We start from the raw sequence: 17,112 nt of genomic DNA on the forward strand, positions 1-17,112 counted from the left end.
AGGGAGTCACAAATGAGCAATTGCCCAGACCAGATTTGCCTGTGTGGGATTGTCTTGATTGTTAGCTAATATAGAAGTGCCTAGCCCACTGTGGGTGGCACCATTCCCTAGATAGGTGGTCCTGGCCTGTGTAAGAAAGTTAGCTGAGAATAAATCTGTTTGCTAATCAGAAAGCAGAATCCTCCATGGTTTCTGTTGTATTTCCTTGACATTGAGTTAACACCGGCATTGACTTCCCTCGGTGATGGTCTCTGACCTGTAAGCTGATATCAGTTAGCTTACATCAGTTTTCTCCTCCAAGCTGCTTCTGGACAGAGTGTTTTATCATATGGACAGAAAGTAAATGAGAGCAGCTACTTCAGGCTCCTGGTAGACAGTGGGTGTTTTTCAGTCCCCGCACCTCTCTCTTACACCACGAACACTATGACCATGTTCCAGTATATGTCCCATTTGGTGTGTGTGGAGGAGTTATGTATGCATATATGTGGTGTGTGTTCACACGTATAAGTGACTGCTTGTATGCATGCAGTTGTGCCTGCAGGTAAGTGTAGAAACCAGATTGACATCTGCTATCTTCCTCAATTCCCTTTCTTTAATGAGACAGAATGAATTACCTCACTCCTTGAGATGCTTTAGCCATCACGACTGAGGGGAATCCCTGTCTCTGCCTCCCAACAGTGGCTTAACAGGTGGCCTTCCATGCCCAGCTGGCTTTTGCTTGGATGTGAGGGAATCACTGTGTGTGGGGGGTGGGGGGTCATGATCTCACTGCCCAGCCTTAGCTGACCTGGTACTCTTTATGTAACCTTGAACTTGAAGCAATCCCCCTGCTTCTGGGTATGAAGGTGACATGTGTGCCACCATGCTGAACTTCTAGTCACATAGTTTTTATAATCTCCTCTATACCTTTCAGTTGCTTCCAGATTTTCCAAGAGAAAGTAACATTTCCAGAGCCATTGTTGTGATAAAAATAAAAAAGGTTTTGTTTCCACCGGGGAGAGTCGCTGTAGTATGGAGCTGGACACCTGGTCCTCTACAGCCCGACAAAATCATGACTCAACAGTCAATAACTTATCAAACAGATTTATATGTTAAATTCTCAATCCACAACACATCCAAACAGTAAATTCACTGCCAATTAATAAAGATATAAACCACCCACCTAAACAAGATAAAATGGATCTAGTTACCTTGATCTGAACCACCCTCCTCTGCAACCTCCATCTTGAATCTCCTCTCTCTCCTCTTCTGCCTTAGCAAAACTTTGTCCCTGAGCACTCTCTACTGACCTAGAACCCCTGACCCCCATGCTTCTGCTCCTACCTCCCAAGTGCTGGAATTATAGACAAGTGGCATTACACTCAATGTGTGCAGTCCTGGGGATCAGACACGGAGCCTCATGCACTCTAGGCAATCCCTCTGTCATCCCTGGACCTACTGTTTGCTCACAATGCAGTCTAGGCTGTCCTTGAATCCATGCTCCTCCTAGAGACCTGAGGCTACAGGCATATGCCACTGTGCCCCATTGGTAATGTAGCTTTTCAAACCTAAAACTAGATTGAGTGTTGTAATGCACACCAGCATTCCAGAGGTAGAGGCAAACAGATCTCAGTGAGTTTAAGGCCAGCCTGGTCTACATAGTGAATTCCAGGACAGCTAGAACTGCACAGTGAGACTCTGACTCAAACAAACAAACAAACAAACTTCTCAGCTCTGCCCTTGCCTTCCAAGAAGTTCCCTCTTTTCTGACCCTGGTCACAGCTCTGGTGTCCCTTGCCAGGTCTCCATCTGCTTGTAAGGCTACCACCTCAGCAGCATGGAGCTCCTCCAGACAGGACAGGGTTTGTCCCTAGTCCTGGGACTATTGGGTGTTTCTTATATGTAACAGGATTGTGAGGCTCAGAAGAACAAGGCAGATGACTGTATACCTCTGATCTAGACCCCCGGTCCTATTGTAATGAGCACTGCCCTAGGTTCATTGCTGGTCTCAAACCCTCAGCTCCTGGCCCTGCCCTTCACCCGTGACTCCATATCCCATTCCCAACAGAACTGTCCCCCACCCAAAGTCTTTTGTACTGAAGCCCCTTTGCCACCAGTGCCAGTGGCCCCACCTACCCCTGACAGGACTCCAAGCCTGTGTCCTTGGCAGACATTCTGGTTCCAGATATGCAGCTTCTCTTTTAGCCAGACTCTCTTGCCTCTGCCGATCCTTCTAGGTGGGACCACACTGCCTTGCTCTACCTGGCAGTGCAGGGCCTGTTCTTGAAGCTCTAACAGGTGATGGGTGGGGCAGCTGTCTCCTAAACCCCACGCCTGCCCTTCCTTACTGCCTCCTAGGCACAGCTCTAGAAAACCGGAATGGCAGGCTGTGCAGGCTTCTCTGTGGGTCTGAATGTTCTGGAGAAGCTGAAAGGAGTTAACTAGTGAGGAGAAAAGTCACGGGAGTGAGAGGTGAAGACAAACCTCATCAGGTTCCTGACAGCAATATCACCTTCTCCAGGAAGCCTCCTGGGGCTAAATCATCTCCACCCTCACACATCTCACACATGTGTGTGTGCACATGCACACACAATGAGAGTGTCCCTGTCCAGAAGAAAAAAAACGTGGGACTTTTATTTCTAATTTTCTATGACAAATGGCACACATGGAGTAGGGGAAAGGTCACTGAGAGTTGTAGAGGAGACTCTGCAGGCAGGAGGGTTGTTCCAATAGGAGACTGTGATGTCTTTATTTCCTATTTACTAAGATCCTAGTCAAATTACTTAACCTCTCTGAACTTAATGGCATAAATGTGTGTGTGTGGGTGGGTGGGTGGGTGGGTGGTGTGTGTGCGTGTGTGTGGTTTTCTTGCTTATATTTGTGTACCAAATGCATTTCTGGCAAGCACAGAGGTCAGAGAGGTCATCAGATCACCTGGAACTGAAGTCACAGGTAGTGTGACATGCCATGTGGGTACTGGGAATTGAACTCAGGACTTCTGGAAGGATAGTCAGTGCTTTAACCACTGAGCCATCTCCCAGTCCTTTAGTATTATGCTTTCTAAGAGACTCTTCTGGGAGTGAGAAGACATGCTCATAGCTTCCGGCACAAGTCAGTGTTTCTGGGCTGCAGTGCTAAAGGCTCCCAGTATGTCTGTGCACATTCACTGAGTACCTCCTAGGGTCTGAGAAGCCCAAAACTGAGATCAGCCCTGCCTCTGTCCCTCACTAGTGACCAGACCCTATGCCCCACCCCTCCCTGACCCAGACATCAAGTACACCCTCAGTTCAGAGTTGCAGAGGAGTCTCTGCCAGTGGGTGTTTAGCACAACCTTTCCTTGTGGTTGGAGCTCAGCCAGTGGAAGCCACAGCACACTACAAACCTCTGGCCCATGAATCTTTGCTAGTTTCAGAGCTAAATGCCCATGTGGGCCCAGGAAGGGAGCACAGTAGGAGCTGAGGGGACTCAAGATGGCATCTTAGGGGTGGCCTTGCCTAAGAGCAGCAGGTGGACCCCAAAGATGACTTCCTACCCTAGTTGTGAAGGAACACTGTGTGTAGGCTACAGGCTGAGACCCAGATCAGTAGAGAAGCATTTTAAAGAAAACTAAACCAGAGAGGAACCGGCACAGTTGTGATCCTGAGAGCAACAGGCAGAGTGTGAAATCAAACCATTAGGGAGCTTCCTGTACCCTGCTTTGTCTGGTGACAGGCTGCTGAGACAAATGACCCAAAGTGACCCAGACAGCAGATCTGTGTTCTCTTACAACACTGAAGACAGAAATCCACAACCAAACTGAGTATGGTGGCTCACACCTGTAATTCCAGTCCTTGGGAAGGTCAGGCAGAATTGCCGTGAGTTCCAGGACAGCCAAGACTAAGACTTTGTCTTGGGGGGGGGGGGGACAAACAGACAAAAAACCAAACCAAAACCAAAATATGCTGAGGCCTGTTCCCTAAGCCTGTGGGGAGGAGCCACCTGCCTCTTCCAGTTCCAGGTGACGGCCAAGAATCCTTGGTTTGTAGCCACACCTCTCCAGTCTCCTGTTTTTACATAACCGTTGTCTCTAATCTTTTCTATCTGTCTTCCCTCAAAACACCCCATACACATCTTTGTCCATCAATAATCCTGGCCTCTTACATTCTTGACAAAACTAAACTACATTCTCACCTTCTGCTTCTCTCCGATGAGGACACCTGTGACTGAAGTGAACATTGTGTGGATGGCCAGCATCTTGGCAAGATCTTTAACATCATCAGATGCTGAGGCTGAATGGTTGCACTGACCATGAGCTACAAGAGAATCCTTCCCTCTCAAACTTGCCCATGTCAGGTCATTTAACAGAAGCTACAGAACATAACTAATAAACACACTTCAGATTCCACCAATTAATCAGATCCAGGTTCATGATCATGTCACTTCAGGTGGGACAAAGCTACCCCCAGGTGTGGATAGAACTGTGAGAAACTGCTCTGTCTTTTAGGATCCTGTTATGATCTGACAAAGATAGTCCCCCCAGTCACCAGATCTGCCCAAACTTGGTGAGGGAGCTTCTCTGCCTAAGCAGAAGATCAGGAGGCTGCTGAGGGTACTGTGCTACAGGAAGGGGCTGGACCAGCCACCTAGAGGTCCTGCCTGGCTACAGGTATGTTCAGAAAGAGTTCCAGAAGTGGGGTGTTCAGACCAGACACCTGCCTTTCAGAAACCACTGGGGACTTGGAAGCAGCTGAAAGCTTAAGTCGGTTGGGCAGGACAGCAGGAGAGAGGAGTCAGGGTGGCATTCACAGGAGGGTGCAGCTGTGAGAACTCATAGCCCATCTTATCAGCTGCTGCCTACGGGGACTGTAAGGCGGGTAACGGAGGTCATTAAGCTTTTCCATCCCAGGGCAGCTCAGCAGGCAGGCACGCTGGTTGGAAAAGGTGTCAAAGGAGAACTTGCCGTGGTATCTGCCCATCCCACTTGATCCTGTGGGCAGCATAGGACATAGGGTCAGTCCTTCAGTGGACAGTTGAGGAGATATCACACAGACAGGGGAGCTATCATTTCTCATTCGTCCAATGGTTAAATAAGCACTGTGTGTAAAAGGCTGAGCCCTGAGCCAGCCCCAGTACTAGCTTACCAGGTGCTAGTGCAGGATAGGCAAATGGTGGTCAGTGAATTAAATTCTGAACCCAGGCTGCTGGGGTGGGAGTAGGGGATGGACCCCAGCTTTGTCCTGAGTAGCTATGCTACCTTGAATAAGTGACTTTGCTCAGTCTTCTGTGATGCTGTCACCCTCCTTCTAGGGTTTTGGTAGAAAGTAAGTGAATCTTCAGAGTCACAGAGTTTCCACTGTCTAGGAAGGGACAAAGGCTCAGCTGGGAAGTCCTAGGGAATGTCTGGATGAAGTAGGGGGGCCATGGAGCTGGGATTTCCAGAGAGAAAGAGGCCAGGGGGTTGTGAAGTCAACCAGATAAATATTGTCGGTAAAAGCCCAAAGGATTCAGGCTTGGGGACAAGAGTTGGTGACATGTTAGGACCAAGCTCAGTGGCTGCTGTAACAGACAGAACTGAAGGAGAGAAAAGGGAGTAGGACCTCTAGGCAGACCAGGAGGACCCAGGGTCTTCCATCACTCATCCCACTACTGAGAATTACCAGGTGGAGGGAATAGGGTACCCTTTCAATAATCAAGTGGGCTCAGTGGGAGAGTGGCTGCCAAGGTCACATCCCAGGCATCCTGGAAGTAGAGATCCGCAGGCCTAAGTTCACAAGGATATGAGAAGGCTGAAGGGGCAAGTATGCACCCCAATCACTATAGCTATGTGGGGGATGGGCAGCTGAGGACCAGTGTTGCTTGAGGAAAGTCAAGATGCTTAGTGGCTAAATTCACAAAACAGCCTCTCTGGTCCTCACCCACACAAAATTTCCACCAGAGACTGTAGGGAGGTGGGAGACAGGCAGACTAGATGGACATTCTCAGTGAAGAGGGGCTTCTACTCCTTCCCGCTGCACTGGGCACTGAGAGACGCATCTTCTGCAATTAGTGTGGTCAGATAGCAGGATGGGATGCAGGTGAGGGATCAGCCCAGGAGGGCAGAGCTCCGCCAATACCTACCCACTCCTCCAAAAGGAAGGCTGGACAGGGTCATGTGCATGAAGCCATCGTTCCCGCAGAAGCTCCCACTGCTGGTCCGGGCCAACACCTGTTTGACAACCTGGGAGAGAAAGGGAACTTGTGAAGCCCACCTAGATGACTTTGTTTCAGTGAGGGCCTGAGGTCCAAGGGGGGGTGTGGTAGGACAAACTCCTGAACCCCTATGCTGGGAACAAGTTCTCTGTGTGTCTGCCTGTGAGTAGCCCTGGCATAGTGTTGGGATATAATCCTAAGAAGGAGGCATGAGGCTAGAGACTGGCAGAGTAGAGGCAGTGAGGTGCCAGGTAGTCATGGAGGTTTCCCAGGGTAGGGCATGAACAGGCTGCTGAGTCTTATTATAACTGAGACAGTTCTTCAGAAGAGAAAGGAGAGAGAACTGACCGCCTTTGTGGGGTGAGTTTGGGCCTCTAAAGTCAAGGTTCAGCTTATCAGCCTGATGACATTGGCCTCAGGAGTTAAAGCTACATAGGCAACTCAACACGACAACCTATAAGAACCTCAGAAAACAATGCAAATTACACACACACACACACACACACACACACACACACACCACATACCACATACCACACACACACACACACACACACACACACACACACACACACACACACACACACACACACTGTCTATAAATGACTCGGGGAAAATCCCCTGTCCCCTGGAGTTGGGATCATATCATATCTGCAGTAGCCTACGGATCAGCATCCTTGGAAGAATGACAGCATCTCCCACCTCCCCAGAGGTCAGCTGAGAAACTTGCCCCAACACTCAGGAAGAGGTATGACAACTCACAGCAGAGACACTGGCAGACGAGGCCTTGCCCAAGTGACTATTAATCTCCCTGGCCATGAACCACTCTCTGGCACTCAGAGGCAGCCTTTAGCTCTAGGACAATCTCTCTGAAAACACTATGCCTTTTATTTAATTGAGAGGAACCAAGAAACTGGGATAGTGCAAAGACCTGACAGCACAGGCTGAGGCCTCATAGGATCAAAAGCACAGGCAGCACAGATGGAGGGGGACAGAGGGAGGGGCACAGATGGAGGGGGATGGAGAGGGGACATGGATGAAGGGTACAGGTGAAGGGCCAGCTGTGGTGGTATCTGAGATACTTTCCTGGTTCTGACCTGTGCCAGGGTCCTTCATGGGGGAACTGGGCGTGAGATACACGGGAAATCTACTGACTTTGTGGCTTTTCCATAAATGTATTCTCGAATTAAAAAGTGTGTGTACAAAACCAATATTGAGGGCTTGGGGATGTAGCTTAGTTGGCAGAGCTTTCTTAGCATGCTCCTAAAAACAGTTATCACAGAACTATGAATGTAAAGACTTGAAGCTCCACAGTATGAGGTCTGAGCTACATAAGACCTTGTATTGTATCCAGAGAGAGAGAGAGAGAGAGAGAGAGAGAGAGAGAGAGAGAGAGAGAGAGAGAGAGAGAGAGTGAATACTTGGTTGCCCAGGAAAACCAGTATGGTCTGGATACAATGTGGGAGGGGACCTCATTAAGCAGAGGGCCCCTGTTCTCTCTGCTGCCTCTTTGTCCACTTCTGGAAACTTCACCCACCTCAGCACTGTTGGAATATGCATACAGCGCCAGTGGCTTCTCCCTCCGGTTGATGAACTCCATGGCCTCATCCAGGCTCCTCACAGTCACCAGGGGCAGGATGGGCCCAAAGATTTCCTCCTGCACCACGGGCTGTGCCTCCTGCACATCCACTAACACTGTGGGGGCTGCGGACACAGGAACAGACTCAGCTTCTCCATAGGCAGGACTTGCAGAAGCACAGGGGCCGTGAAAGGGAGAGAGCAGGGATCCCAGGATGGGGAATCTCAGGGTCGGATTTATGAAGACTCCAGACATAGTGTCAGGGATTCTGGCCTTATGGAATATGGGACAATAGAAGGTAGGACAGGAATTTAAAACATACTCTGACCACCTACAACAGGGATTTATCACACAGTGGGCTTGAGCTCTGGGACAGCTTTTGGAATTGAGGAGTCACAGATCAAGAACCACACTTGTGTAGCACCAAAAGCTAGAACTCACTTGTGGACTCAGACTTCAGATCCAGAGAAGGCCCCTCCAGTATGGAAACGCCTCATCCCAGGTGGCCTGTGTGTCAGGGGCAGGAGACTCACCAATGTAGCGCTCCCCCTCATCGCTCTGGCCCCCGATGGCCACACGGCCACAGCCCAGCAATCCCTGGAGCTGCTTGAAATGCTTCTGGTTGATGATTCTGCCCAGGTTGGGGGAGGTCTGCGGGTTGTCTCCATAGAAACGTGTGATGGCATTCTGCAGGGCAGGCACCAGACGCTCCTGCATCTCCTGGCTACACAGGACATAATCGGGGGCCACACAGGTCTGGCCGGCGTTGAAGTAGCGAAACCAGGCCACACGGTTGGCCACTGTCTGGGGGTCACAGTTGTCATCCACATAGCAGGGGTTCTTACCCCCCAGCTCCAGGGTGATGGGTGTCAGGTGTTTGGCAGCAGCGGCCATGACAATCTTGCCTACCCGAGGGCTCCCTGAGAACATGGTCGAGAGGCACCTGGTCAACTGGTCTAGGCATTAACTTTGGCCTCCTCTCTCCACAGACCTTTCTCAACCCAAGTTCTGGGCTGTTCCACCTACGTCCTAGAGTCCCTCCATCCTGACCACCCAGGAGTCAATCTCCAAGATTCTCAGAGGGCCTGGAGAGCCGTCCTCAGGGACACCCCACCTCTCGACTATCCCCTCCCCTGGCTTATGGCCTTACTACACAAGGCTTTCCCACTGTGTTATCTGCTGTGCCCCTTCCCCAGGATCCTGGACAGGGCGACCCTTACCTGTGAAGAAGATGTAGTCAAATCTGTGTTCCAGCAGCTGCCCGGTCTCCTCGGGCCCACCCAGCACCACAGCAAAGCAGCTCTACAAGGGGGGGGACAGCTCAGGGGGCAGATCCAGGGCAAGAGGGCAGCTCAGGGGGCAGACCAGGGGCAGGAGGGCAGCTCAGGGGGCAGATCCAGGGCAAGAGGGCAGCTCAGGGGGCAGACCAGGGGCAGGAGGGCAGCTCAGAAGGCAGACCAGGGGCAGGAGGGCAGCTCAGGGGGCAGACCAGGGGCAGGAGGGCAGCTCAGGGGGCAGACCAGGGGCAGGAGGGCAGCTCAGGGGGCAGACCAGGGGCAGGAGGGCAGCTCAGGGGGCAGATCCAGGGCAAGAGTGCCTCCCCACTGGCCAGGACAGGGGTGTGGAGTGTGGGGATGCCAGCTGGTGGATGGGCAGAGCCATGCTCACCTGGTCCAGATACTGGGGTAGCAGCTCTGCCAGCACCTTCTCTGTGTTCTTGCTAATTTCTGATGGCTTCAGCACCACACAGTTTCCTGCCAGGAGCCAATGGGGAAGTAGAGAGGGGAGGCTGGTGCCTGTGCTCTCCATGAAAATCTGGAAGCCTTCTTTCTGAAGGATCATCCAACTAGGAGGGCTCAGAACCCCACTCACCTGCAGCAATGGCCCCCACTAAAGGCATGATCACCAAGTTCAAAGGGTAATTCCAGGGGGCAATGATAAGCACCAGGCCAAAGGGCTCTTTCCGGATGAAGGCTGAGCTCAGCTTCGTGAGCTAGGATGCAGAACCATCGTCACATGCCAGATAGGTAAGGGCCCAGCCCACCCCCACGCACACGCCCTGGGTAATGGAGTCCCCAGATGAGAAGACTGGCTTGCTTTGGTCTCAAGGGCAGGAATGAGCCACTGCCACCTTCACCTGCCATCCCTCAGCCAATGGGGCTCACCAAGTTGGTGGACACAGATTCGTCTTTCATCCAGGTCTGCAGGTTCTTGAGGGCCAGGTCCACCTCATTCTGACACAGGATGATCTCACTCATGTCTGACTCGAAGGCTGACTGTGGGGTGGGGAGGTCAGATTCGAGGAGGCGGGGCCGGGGTCTACCATTTGCACAGGGCTTGACAGTTTTCTTGAGCATGTCTATAACACTGTAAGGGCAGCATGCTGGTCCCATGGTGACTGCTATTCTGACCTGGTACTGCCTGGTCTTGTAAAGTTAGGTAAGCGACTTAAACCGAGTGCCAGAGTTTCCCTATTTGTGACCCAAGAACAACTGGGCTTCAGGGGAAGGGGATACTTGTGTGGTCCTCCATTAATGCTGCGCTCTGTATCTGAGGCAGGGAACCAATATGCAGGACACAGTTTGTGCCACACAGCTCATCACATGCCATGAATGAATCTCCTAAGGGACTGAAGATCTCAGAAAGAATACTGCTAGCCTGGGAAGGAAAGGTCAGCTCCTCTGTGTCTCCGTGGATACATGCCCCACCCCCAAACCCCATAGCACCTTGCCCAGGTCTCCATCCAGGGCATCATGGAGGTGTTCTCTATGGTCCTGCAGGAAGCGGCTCAGGCCTTGCAGTTGTTCAGCCCTGAACTTGGCCATCTTTGTCTTCCCTGTGTTGAAGGCCTCCTTTAGCCTCTGTAGCTTTTCCTCAAAAGGGTCCGTCCTGAAATATGAACAGTTAACTGGGTGGTTGAGACTGTTGCCTTTCATCGTCTGTGTCACCCAGAAGCTTATGGTCTTCCGAGGCTGTCTTATCTCTCTAATGACCTCGAAGGCCAGGGCCTGCAATGGTGCTGTGTGCTTCCGAATGCTGGTGAACATGGAGCTTGTTTTATTTTGTTTATTTGTTGGTTGGTTGTTGGGTGGGTTGGTTGGTTGTTGGGTGGGTTGTTTGTTTGTTGGGTGGGTTAATTGGTTGGTTTTTTGAGGCACGATCTCATGTAGTTCATGCTGTCATCCAAAGTTTTATATTGTTAGCAGTGACTTGGGAATTCCTGATTATCCTGTCTGTACTTCCCACACAGCTAAAATGAAAAGTATGAGACAATCCACAAGGCTCATTTTACAGCTGTTGCTGTGTGTCCGTGTGCAAATAAGTGTCTGTGCCCATGTGTTTTTATGTATCTGAACAAGCATCTATATTCTGAGTATGTGAATCACTGTGTGTGTGTGTGTGTGTGTGTGTGTGTGTGTGCCCTTGTTCAGCTTTTTGTGTTGACCTGAATGAATACAGGTGTGAGCTTTGCTTCTGTGTAGTTGGAAGCTGTCCATGCTGGGCCCTGACCATGGTCCCTGGAGGGAGCACGGGAATAGCATCCCTGCTGTGTACCCTTTAGGCCCTGTCCCCATCAGCATCTGTTTCTTCCCCTGGTCCTCAGCAGGTGATCATCACCTTCTTCACTGAAACTCAGACACACCCTCTTGTGTACAGCATGACCTATGGATAGAGTTCATCTAATGCCAGCACAGACTTGTGAATAGAGCTTGTGAAACAGCACTCCCTGTGAACAGAGTTTTAAATCAGGACAGTGCTCAACAATAGATAGCTAAAAAACAGTGTTCTTTGGAGTAGAGCTCCTATAGGGACAGCTGGCCTCTTGGAACCTCAGTCTCCTCATCCTTACAGTGGATGGCAGTATCTACCAGATTTAAATATCACTTCTCCACAGTAATCTGTCTTCTCAGGACAGCGCCCCCTGTAGACAGAACTCTCAGGACAGCGCCCCCTGTGGACAGAACTCTCAGGACAGCATCCCTGTGGATATAACTCTCAGGACAGCACCCCTGTGGACAGAACTCTCAGGACAGCGCTCCCTGTAGACAGAACTCTCAGGACAGCGCCCCCTGTGGACAGAACTCTCAGGACAGCATCCCTGTGGATATAACTCTCAGGACAGAGACCCTGTGGACAGAACTCTCAGGACAGCGCTCCCTGTGGACATAACTCTCAGGACAGCACCCCTGTGGATAGAACTCTCAGGGCAGCACCCCTGTGGACAGAACTCTTAGGACAGAGCCTGTTCTTAAGAACAAGAGGCTAAATTGAGCAGCTACTGCAGGCTCTCAAGGGCTGTTTCAGCTGAAGAATGTGGGGAGACAGAAAAGTGCAGACTTGTCCTCCTCCCCTTGACAGACAGAGTGAGTGATTTCCCAGCTGAGGCCTCCACATTCAGGTCTCCCTCCCCTGGGACCTGCAGGACTGTCCCTAAGCAGATTCACCTCCTGTCAGGGCTGAATGGGGACCCAGGCCCTCCTTCCTTACAGCCAGAGCTAGAGGAGTCCCCACCTAGACCCCTAGCCAGAAAGACCAGAGGCTATTCCCTGAAGGGACTCCCTGGATGACCTGGGCCTGGCTGGGGCTACAGGAACAATTGGTGTAGACTCTACCTGGTCACATTGCCCATGGTTCTAGCAGTGTCCTGCCTTCCTGGGGCTGAACATGGGATGTGGTAAGGTCCCGGGGGCTCCTTAATGTGGGGCAGCCGACTCCACTCGTTCGGTTATAATCTGTAGGATTACTTTTGTGCACACTGGCTGACACTGACTGACATGTCAGTTACATGGCACGAGTCTGTAATTATACAGGATCAGCACCATAGGCGTCTCTGGAGACAGCCAGAGAGCCGTCATCCGGGCTCTAACTGCAGTGAAGACACAGAGACAGTGTGCACTGTGAATAGGGGAGGGGCAGCGGGGCAAAGTCCTTGGGGTGCAGAGTCTGAGAAATGGGGTGTATCAGGGACAGTTGTCTTGATGGGACCTGATTCATGGGGAGCTGGGGTGGATTCTGTGGACACCACATAAAATATGGAACAAGGCTGGAGGAAGAGCAACGTTTACTCTTCCTGAGAGGGACAGCAGTGCCTGGCAGATTCTGTTACCCCATTGTAAGGATGAGGAGACTGAGGTCCAAGAGGCCAGCTGATTTGTCCTGCGCACAGTGGCTGCTGACCAATAGGTCTCTGTGGACCCCACAGACCTCTTCTCTCACTAACATTATGGTCACGTGCCAGTGTGTATTCCATGATGTGTGTGTTCAAATGTTTGTGGGGTCATGTGTATCATATGTATAAGTGCTGTGTATGTGTGTGTGTGGAGGCTGCAGGGTAACACTGAGTGCTTTCTTCAATGGTCTTCTTTATTTACTGAGGGAGGGTCTCTTACTGCCCACAGCTCTCGGGTTTGGCTGTAGGCTGGCTCAGGGTCCCCTCCCTTTGTCTGACTTCTGAGTACTGAGTTAACACACGGAATGCTATGCCTACTCAGCTTTTCCTTGAGTGTAGATCTGAACTTCGGCCTTCATACTTATGTGGCAAGGTTTTACCCACTGAATCATCTCTTCAGCCTCGCATGATCGAAGTGTGTGTGTGTGTGTGTGTGTGTGTGTGTTTAGAGACAGGTCTCACTATGCAGCCTTAGCCACCTGGTACTCTCTAGTAGTCTTGAACTTGTAGCAATCCTCCTGTCTCTAAGTGCTAGGATCACACTTTTTATCATCAACACCTTTTAGAAGCTTCAAGAGTTTTTATACTAAGAATGTAACACTTCAGCCTGGAGAGATGGCTCAGTGGTTAAGAGCATTAACTGCTCTTTCAGAGGTCCTGAGTTCAATTCAGAGTAACCACATGGTGACTCACAACCATCTGTAATGGGATCTGATGCCCTCTTCTGGTGTGTCTGAAGACAGCTACAATGTACTCATATGAATAAAATAAATAAATCTTAAAAAAAAAAAAGATTAACACTTAATGTTGGTGATCTGACTACTCAGTGGCCACGAAGCCTGACGACCTGAGTTCAGAGTTCGAATACCTGGAGCCCACATGGTCAAAGAAAATAACAATTCACAACAATTCATACAGGCGGCTGTGCTCTGACCTCCACCCTCTACATTCATGCCACAGCTTTTGCACATTCTTGCTGGTGCAAACACATACACACACACACACACACACACACGCATGCTAAATAAATGTAAAAAAAAAATTAAAAGAATGTCACAGTTCTGGAAACACAGGAATACGTCCACACACCCCAACCCGGCTCTCTCTTTCCCTCCTTCCTTCTCCTCCCCTCTGAGACCTCCAGACCCACCTTTCCCTTCCACTGTCCTATCATTGGCTCTAGCCTTTATCTGACCAGTCAGAATGGGGACTAAGGCTTGTGAGGTCACCTGAGCACACGATCTACTGCAGCCCCTCTTGAGGACGCAGAATTAACATCAAAATACTAACAGCACTGGGCCGACCCAGCAAGGGATGAGGCTCAGGCTGCTTCTTGCACACTAGGCCAGCACTCTGCACACACTAGGCCAGTACTCTGCATAAGATGCATCCCCAGCTTCCTTTATTGTTTGCTTTTTGATACAGAATTTAATACATAACTGAATTCATGAGTTCAGAATTCTCCTGCCTCAGTCCCTAGAATGCTGGGATTATAGGTTTGTGCTACACTGCCTCACTGGAATGTGGCTTTTTAAACTTGAAACCAATAACTCAGCTCTGGATTTGTTGGGATTCTGTAAACCCCACTCCTCAATTACCTGGCAGTAGCCAGGTATGCTCCTCCCCGGTGACCTGACACTATAAAAGGGGCTGCTTGCCCCCTCCTTTCTCTCTTGCCTCCTGGCTCTCTTGCTCTCCCACCCCTATCCCTCCTCTTCCCCTTTCCTTCCCCCCATTCCCTCCACCTGCTCATGGCCAGCCTTTACTTCTCTATTCCTCTCTCTCTCTCTCTCTCTCTCTCTCTCTGCCTCTACCACCCTCTTAACTCCCCCATGACCTGAATAAACTCTATTCTGTACTATACCATCATGTGGTTGGTCCCTCAGGGGGAAGGGATTCCCAACATGGACCCCCCCCAGAGGCATCTCCCTTGCCCCCAGGCCTTGCCGCACCTCCATGGGCCATATGCCCCCCCCCACTCTCTTCCTCCTTCCCCTAACATTGGTGCCGAACCCGGGACGGCATCATTTCACAACATTGGTTGGTGCCCCATCATCTTTTCCTTTCAGGATTGGTCTCCCAAGAAATCTCTTTCTTTATAACAACCTAGTCACAGTTTAACCAGGTCCCCAAATACCCACAAAGCTGCCCCCTGTCACCTGAAACTCCTCCAGGAAAGACAGGATTTGTCCCTATCCCCAGGAAGCTAGGTGTTTCTAGGAACCTGTCTTTTACAGGGATGTGAGGCTCAGAAGGACAAGGAAGATTAAGATCACCATCCCCTGGGCCCACCTCTGCCATGAACCTCCTGGTCTACTTCTTACTCTGAAGTTCTAGGTTCCTTGGTGGGCTCAACCCCTGGGTTCCTGGCCCTTCCCTTGACCTGTGACCTCTTCATCCCATGTCTGTCAGCCACTGGCCCCACTCTATGGCCCTAAGGCTCCTCTCAGCAGGTGTACCTACCCCTGCTCCGGTTGTGGGTGTTTGCCTTTGGTAGACATTCTGGCTCCAGACGTGCAGGTCCTCTCCTACCCTGCTGGCTCCTGCCTCTGCCAATCACTCTTAGTACCCTTGGACCACACTCCTGCGCCCACGCCTGACAGCATGGTGATTTCGTCCTCTGTGGAGCAACTGCTTTTAAACTTCACGCCCTTCCTCTACCAATGCTTCCCTGGTTCCACTGAGGAGAACTGGAATGACAGGACAGGCAGGCTTCCAAAGTATGGAGGGGCAGCTGGGAAACTAGCTGGAAGGAAAACTGTCTTGGGACAACCTCACCAGAGCTCCACAAGCAATACCATCTCCTCCAGGAAGCCCCCATAGGCTAAGTCCCCATCTCCTGTCTGGCTAGCCAAGGAAACTTTATTTCCACTCTCCTATGATCAAATGGCACACATAGGTCAGAGGAAGGGCCGACAGCTGCAGAGGAGACCTGGTAGGCATGCGGTTGGGGGGCAGCTCCGAGGGGGGTGCTCACCAAGGTGGATGTCACTCATATCTTACTTCCCTTTTCCATGTGGAGCCCTGTTGAGTTATTTAACTTCCCTGAGTGTAATCAGTATTGTTTCTGAGAGACTCTCTTAGGAGTGAGAAGTCATGCTCACAGCTTCCGGCACAAGTCAGTGTTTCTGAGCTGCAGTGCTAAAGGCTCCCAGTACATCTGTGCACGTTCACTGAGTACCTCCTAGGGTCTGAGAAGCCCAAGACTGAGATCAGCCCTACCACTGTCCCTCACTAGTGACCAGACCTTATGCCCCACCCCTCCCTGACCCAGACATCAAGTACATCCTCAGTTCAGAGTTGCAGAGGAGTCTCTGCCAGTGGGTGTTTAGCACAACCTTTCCTTGTGGTTGGAGCTCAGCCAGTGGAAGCCACAGCACACTACAAACCTCTGGCCCATGAATCTTTGCTAGTTTCAGAGCTAAATGCCCATGTGGGCCCAGGAAGGGAGCACAGTAGGAGCTGAGGGGACTCAAGATGGCGTCTTAGGGGTGGCCTTGCCTAAGAGCAGCAGGTGGACCCCAAAGATGACTTCCCACCCCAGTTGTGAAGCTGCATTGTGTGTAGACTATAGGCTGTGTGAGACCCAGCTCAGTAGAGAAGCATTTTAAAGAAAACTAAACCAGAGAGGAACCGGCACAGTTGTGATCCTGAGAGCAACAGGCAGAGTGTGAAATCAAACCATTAGGGAGCTTCCTGTACCCTGCTTTGTCTGATGACAGGCTGCTGAGACAAATGACCCAAAGTGACCCAGACAGCAGATCTGTGTTCTCTTACAACACTGAAGACAGAAATCCACAACCAAACTGAGTATGGTGGCTCATACCTATAGTTCTAGCCCTCAGGAAGCTCAGGCAGGAGGATTGCCATGAGTTTGAGGCCAGCCTGGTCTACACAAGTAGTTCTAGTTTAGCCAGAGTTAGAAAGTAAAATCTCATCTCAAAATTAAAGAAAAAAGAAGGAAGAGACAGAAGAGAGAGACAGAGAGAGAAGGAAGAAGAAGAAGAAGAAGAAGAAGAAGAAGAAGAAGAAGAAGAAGAGGAGGAGGAGGAGGAGGAGGAGGAGGAGGAGGAGGAGGAGGAGGAGGAGGAGGAGGAGGAGGAGGAAGAGGAAGAGGAAGAGGAAAAGGAGGAGGAGGAGGAGGAGGAAGAAGAAGAAGAAGAAGAGGAGGAGGAGGAGGAGGAGGAGGAAGAGGAAGAGGAAGAGGAAGAAGAAG

The 17,112-nt window shown here is 50.8% G+C and overlaps 1 protein-coding gene across 2 annotated transcripts; it reads right to left on the minus strand.

The window, feature by feature from the left end:
- Positions 1 to 4,760: 4,760 nt before the first annotated feature.
- Positions 4,761 to 15,397, minus strand: LOC308416256 (aldehyde dehydrogenase family 3 member B3; the record flags this gene model as incomplete). 2 transcript variants are annotated; one of them, XM_080911183.1, is made up of 10 exons in its annotated part: positions 4,761 to 4,945; positions 6,076 to 6,175; positions 7,685 to 7,851; positions 8,260 to 8,646; positions 8,947 to 9,028; positions 9,395 to 9,480; positions 9,599 to 9,719; positions 9,892 to 10,002; positions 10,453 to 10,615; positions 15,360 to 15,397. In XM_080911183.1, 10 exons carry the CDS (start codon positions 15,395 to 15,397, stop codon positions 4,761 to 4,763), a joined length of 1,440 nt encoding a protein of 479 aa, XP_080767309.1. The 2 variants fall into 2 exon arrangements, with proteins under 2 accessions (XP_080767309.1, XP_080767310.1); XM_080911184.1 differs by lacking the exons at positions 6,076 to 6,175; positions 10,453 to 10,615; positions 15,360 to 15,397 and having other exon boundaries at positions 4,871 to 4,945; positions 9,892 to 9,921.
- Between the last annotated feature and the right edge of the window lie 1,715 nt (positions 15,398 to 17,112).

Source organism: Micromys minutus (genome assembly GCF_963924665.1).
Source record: "Micromys minutus genome assembly, chromosome: 2".
Classification (NCBI taxonomy): Eukaryota; Metazoa; Chordata; class Mammalia; order Rodentia; family Muridae; genus Micromys; species Micromys minutus.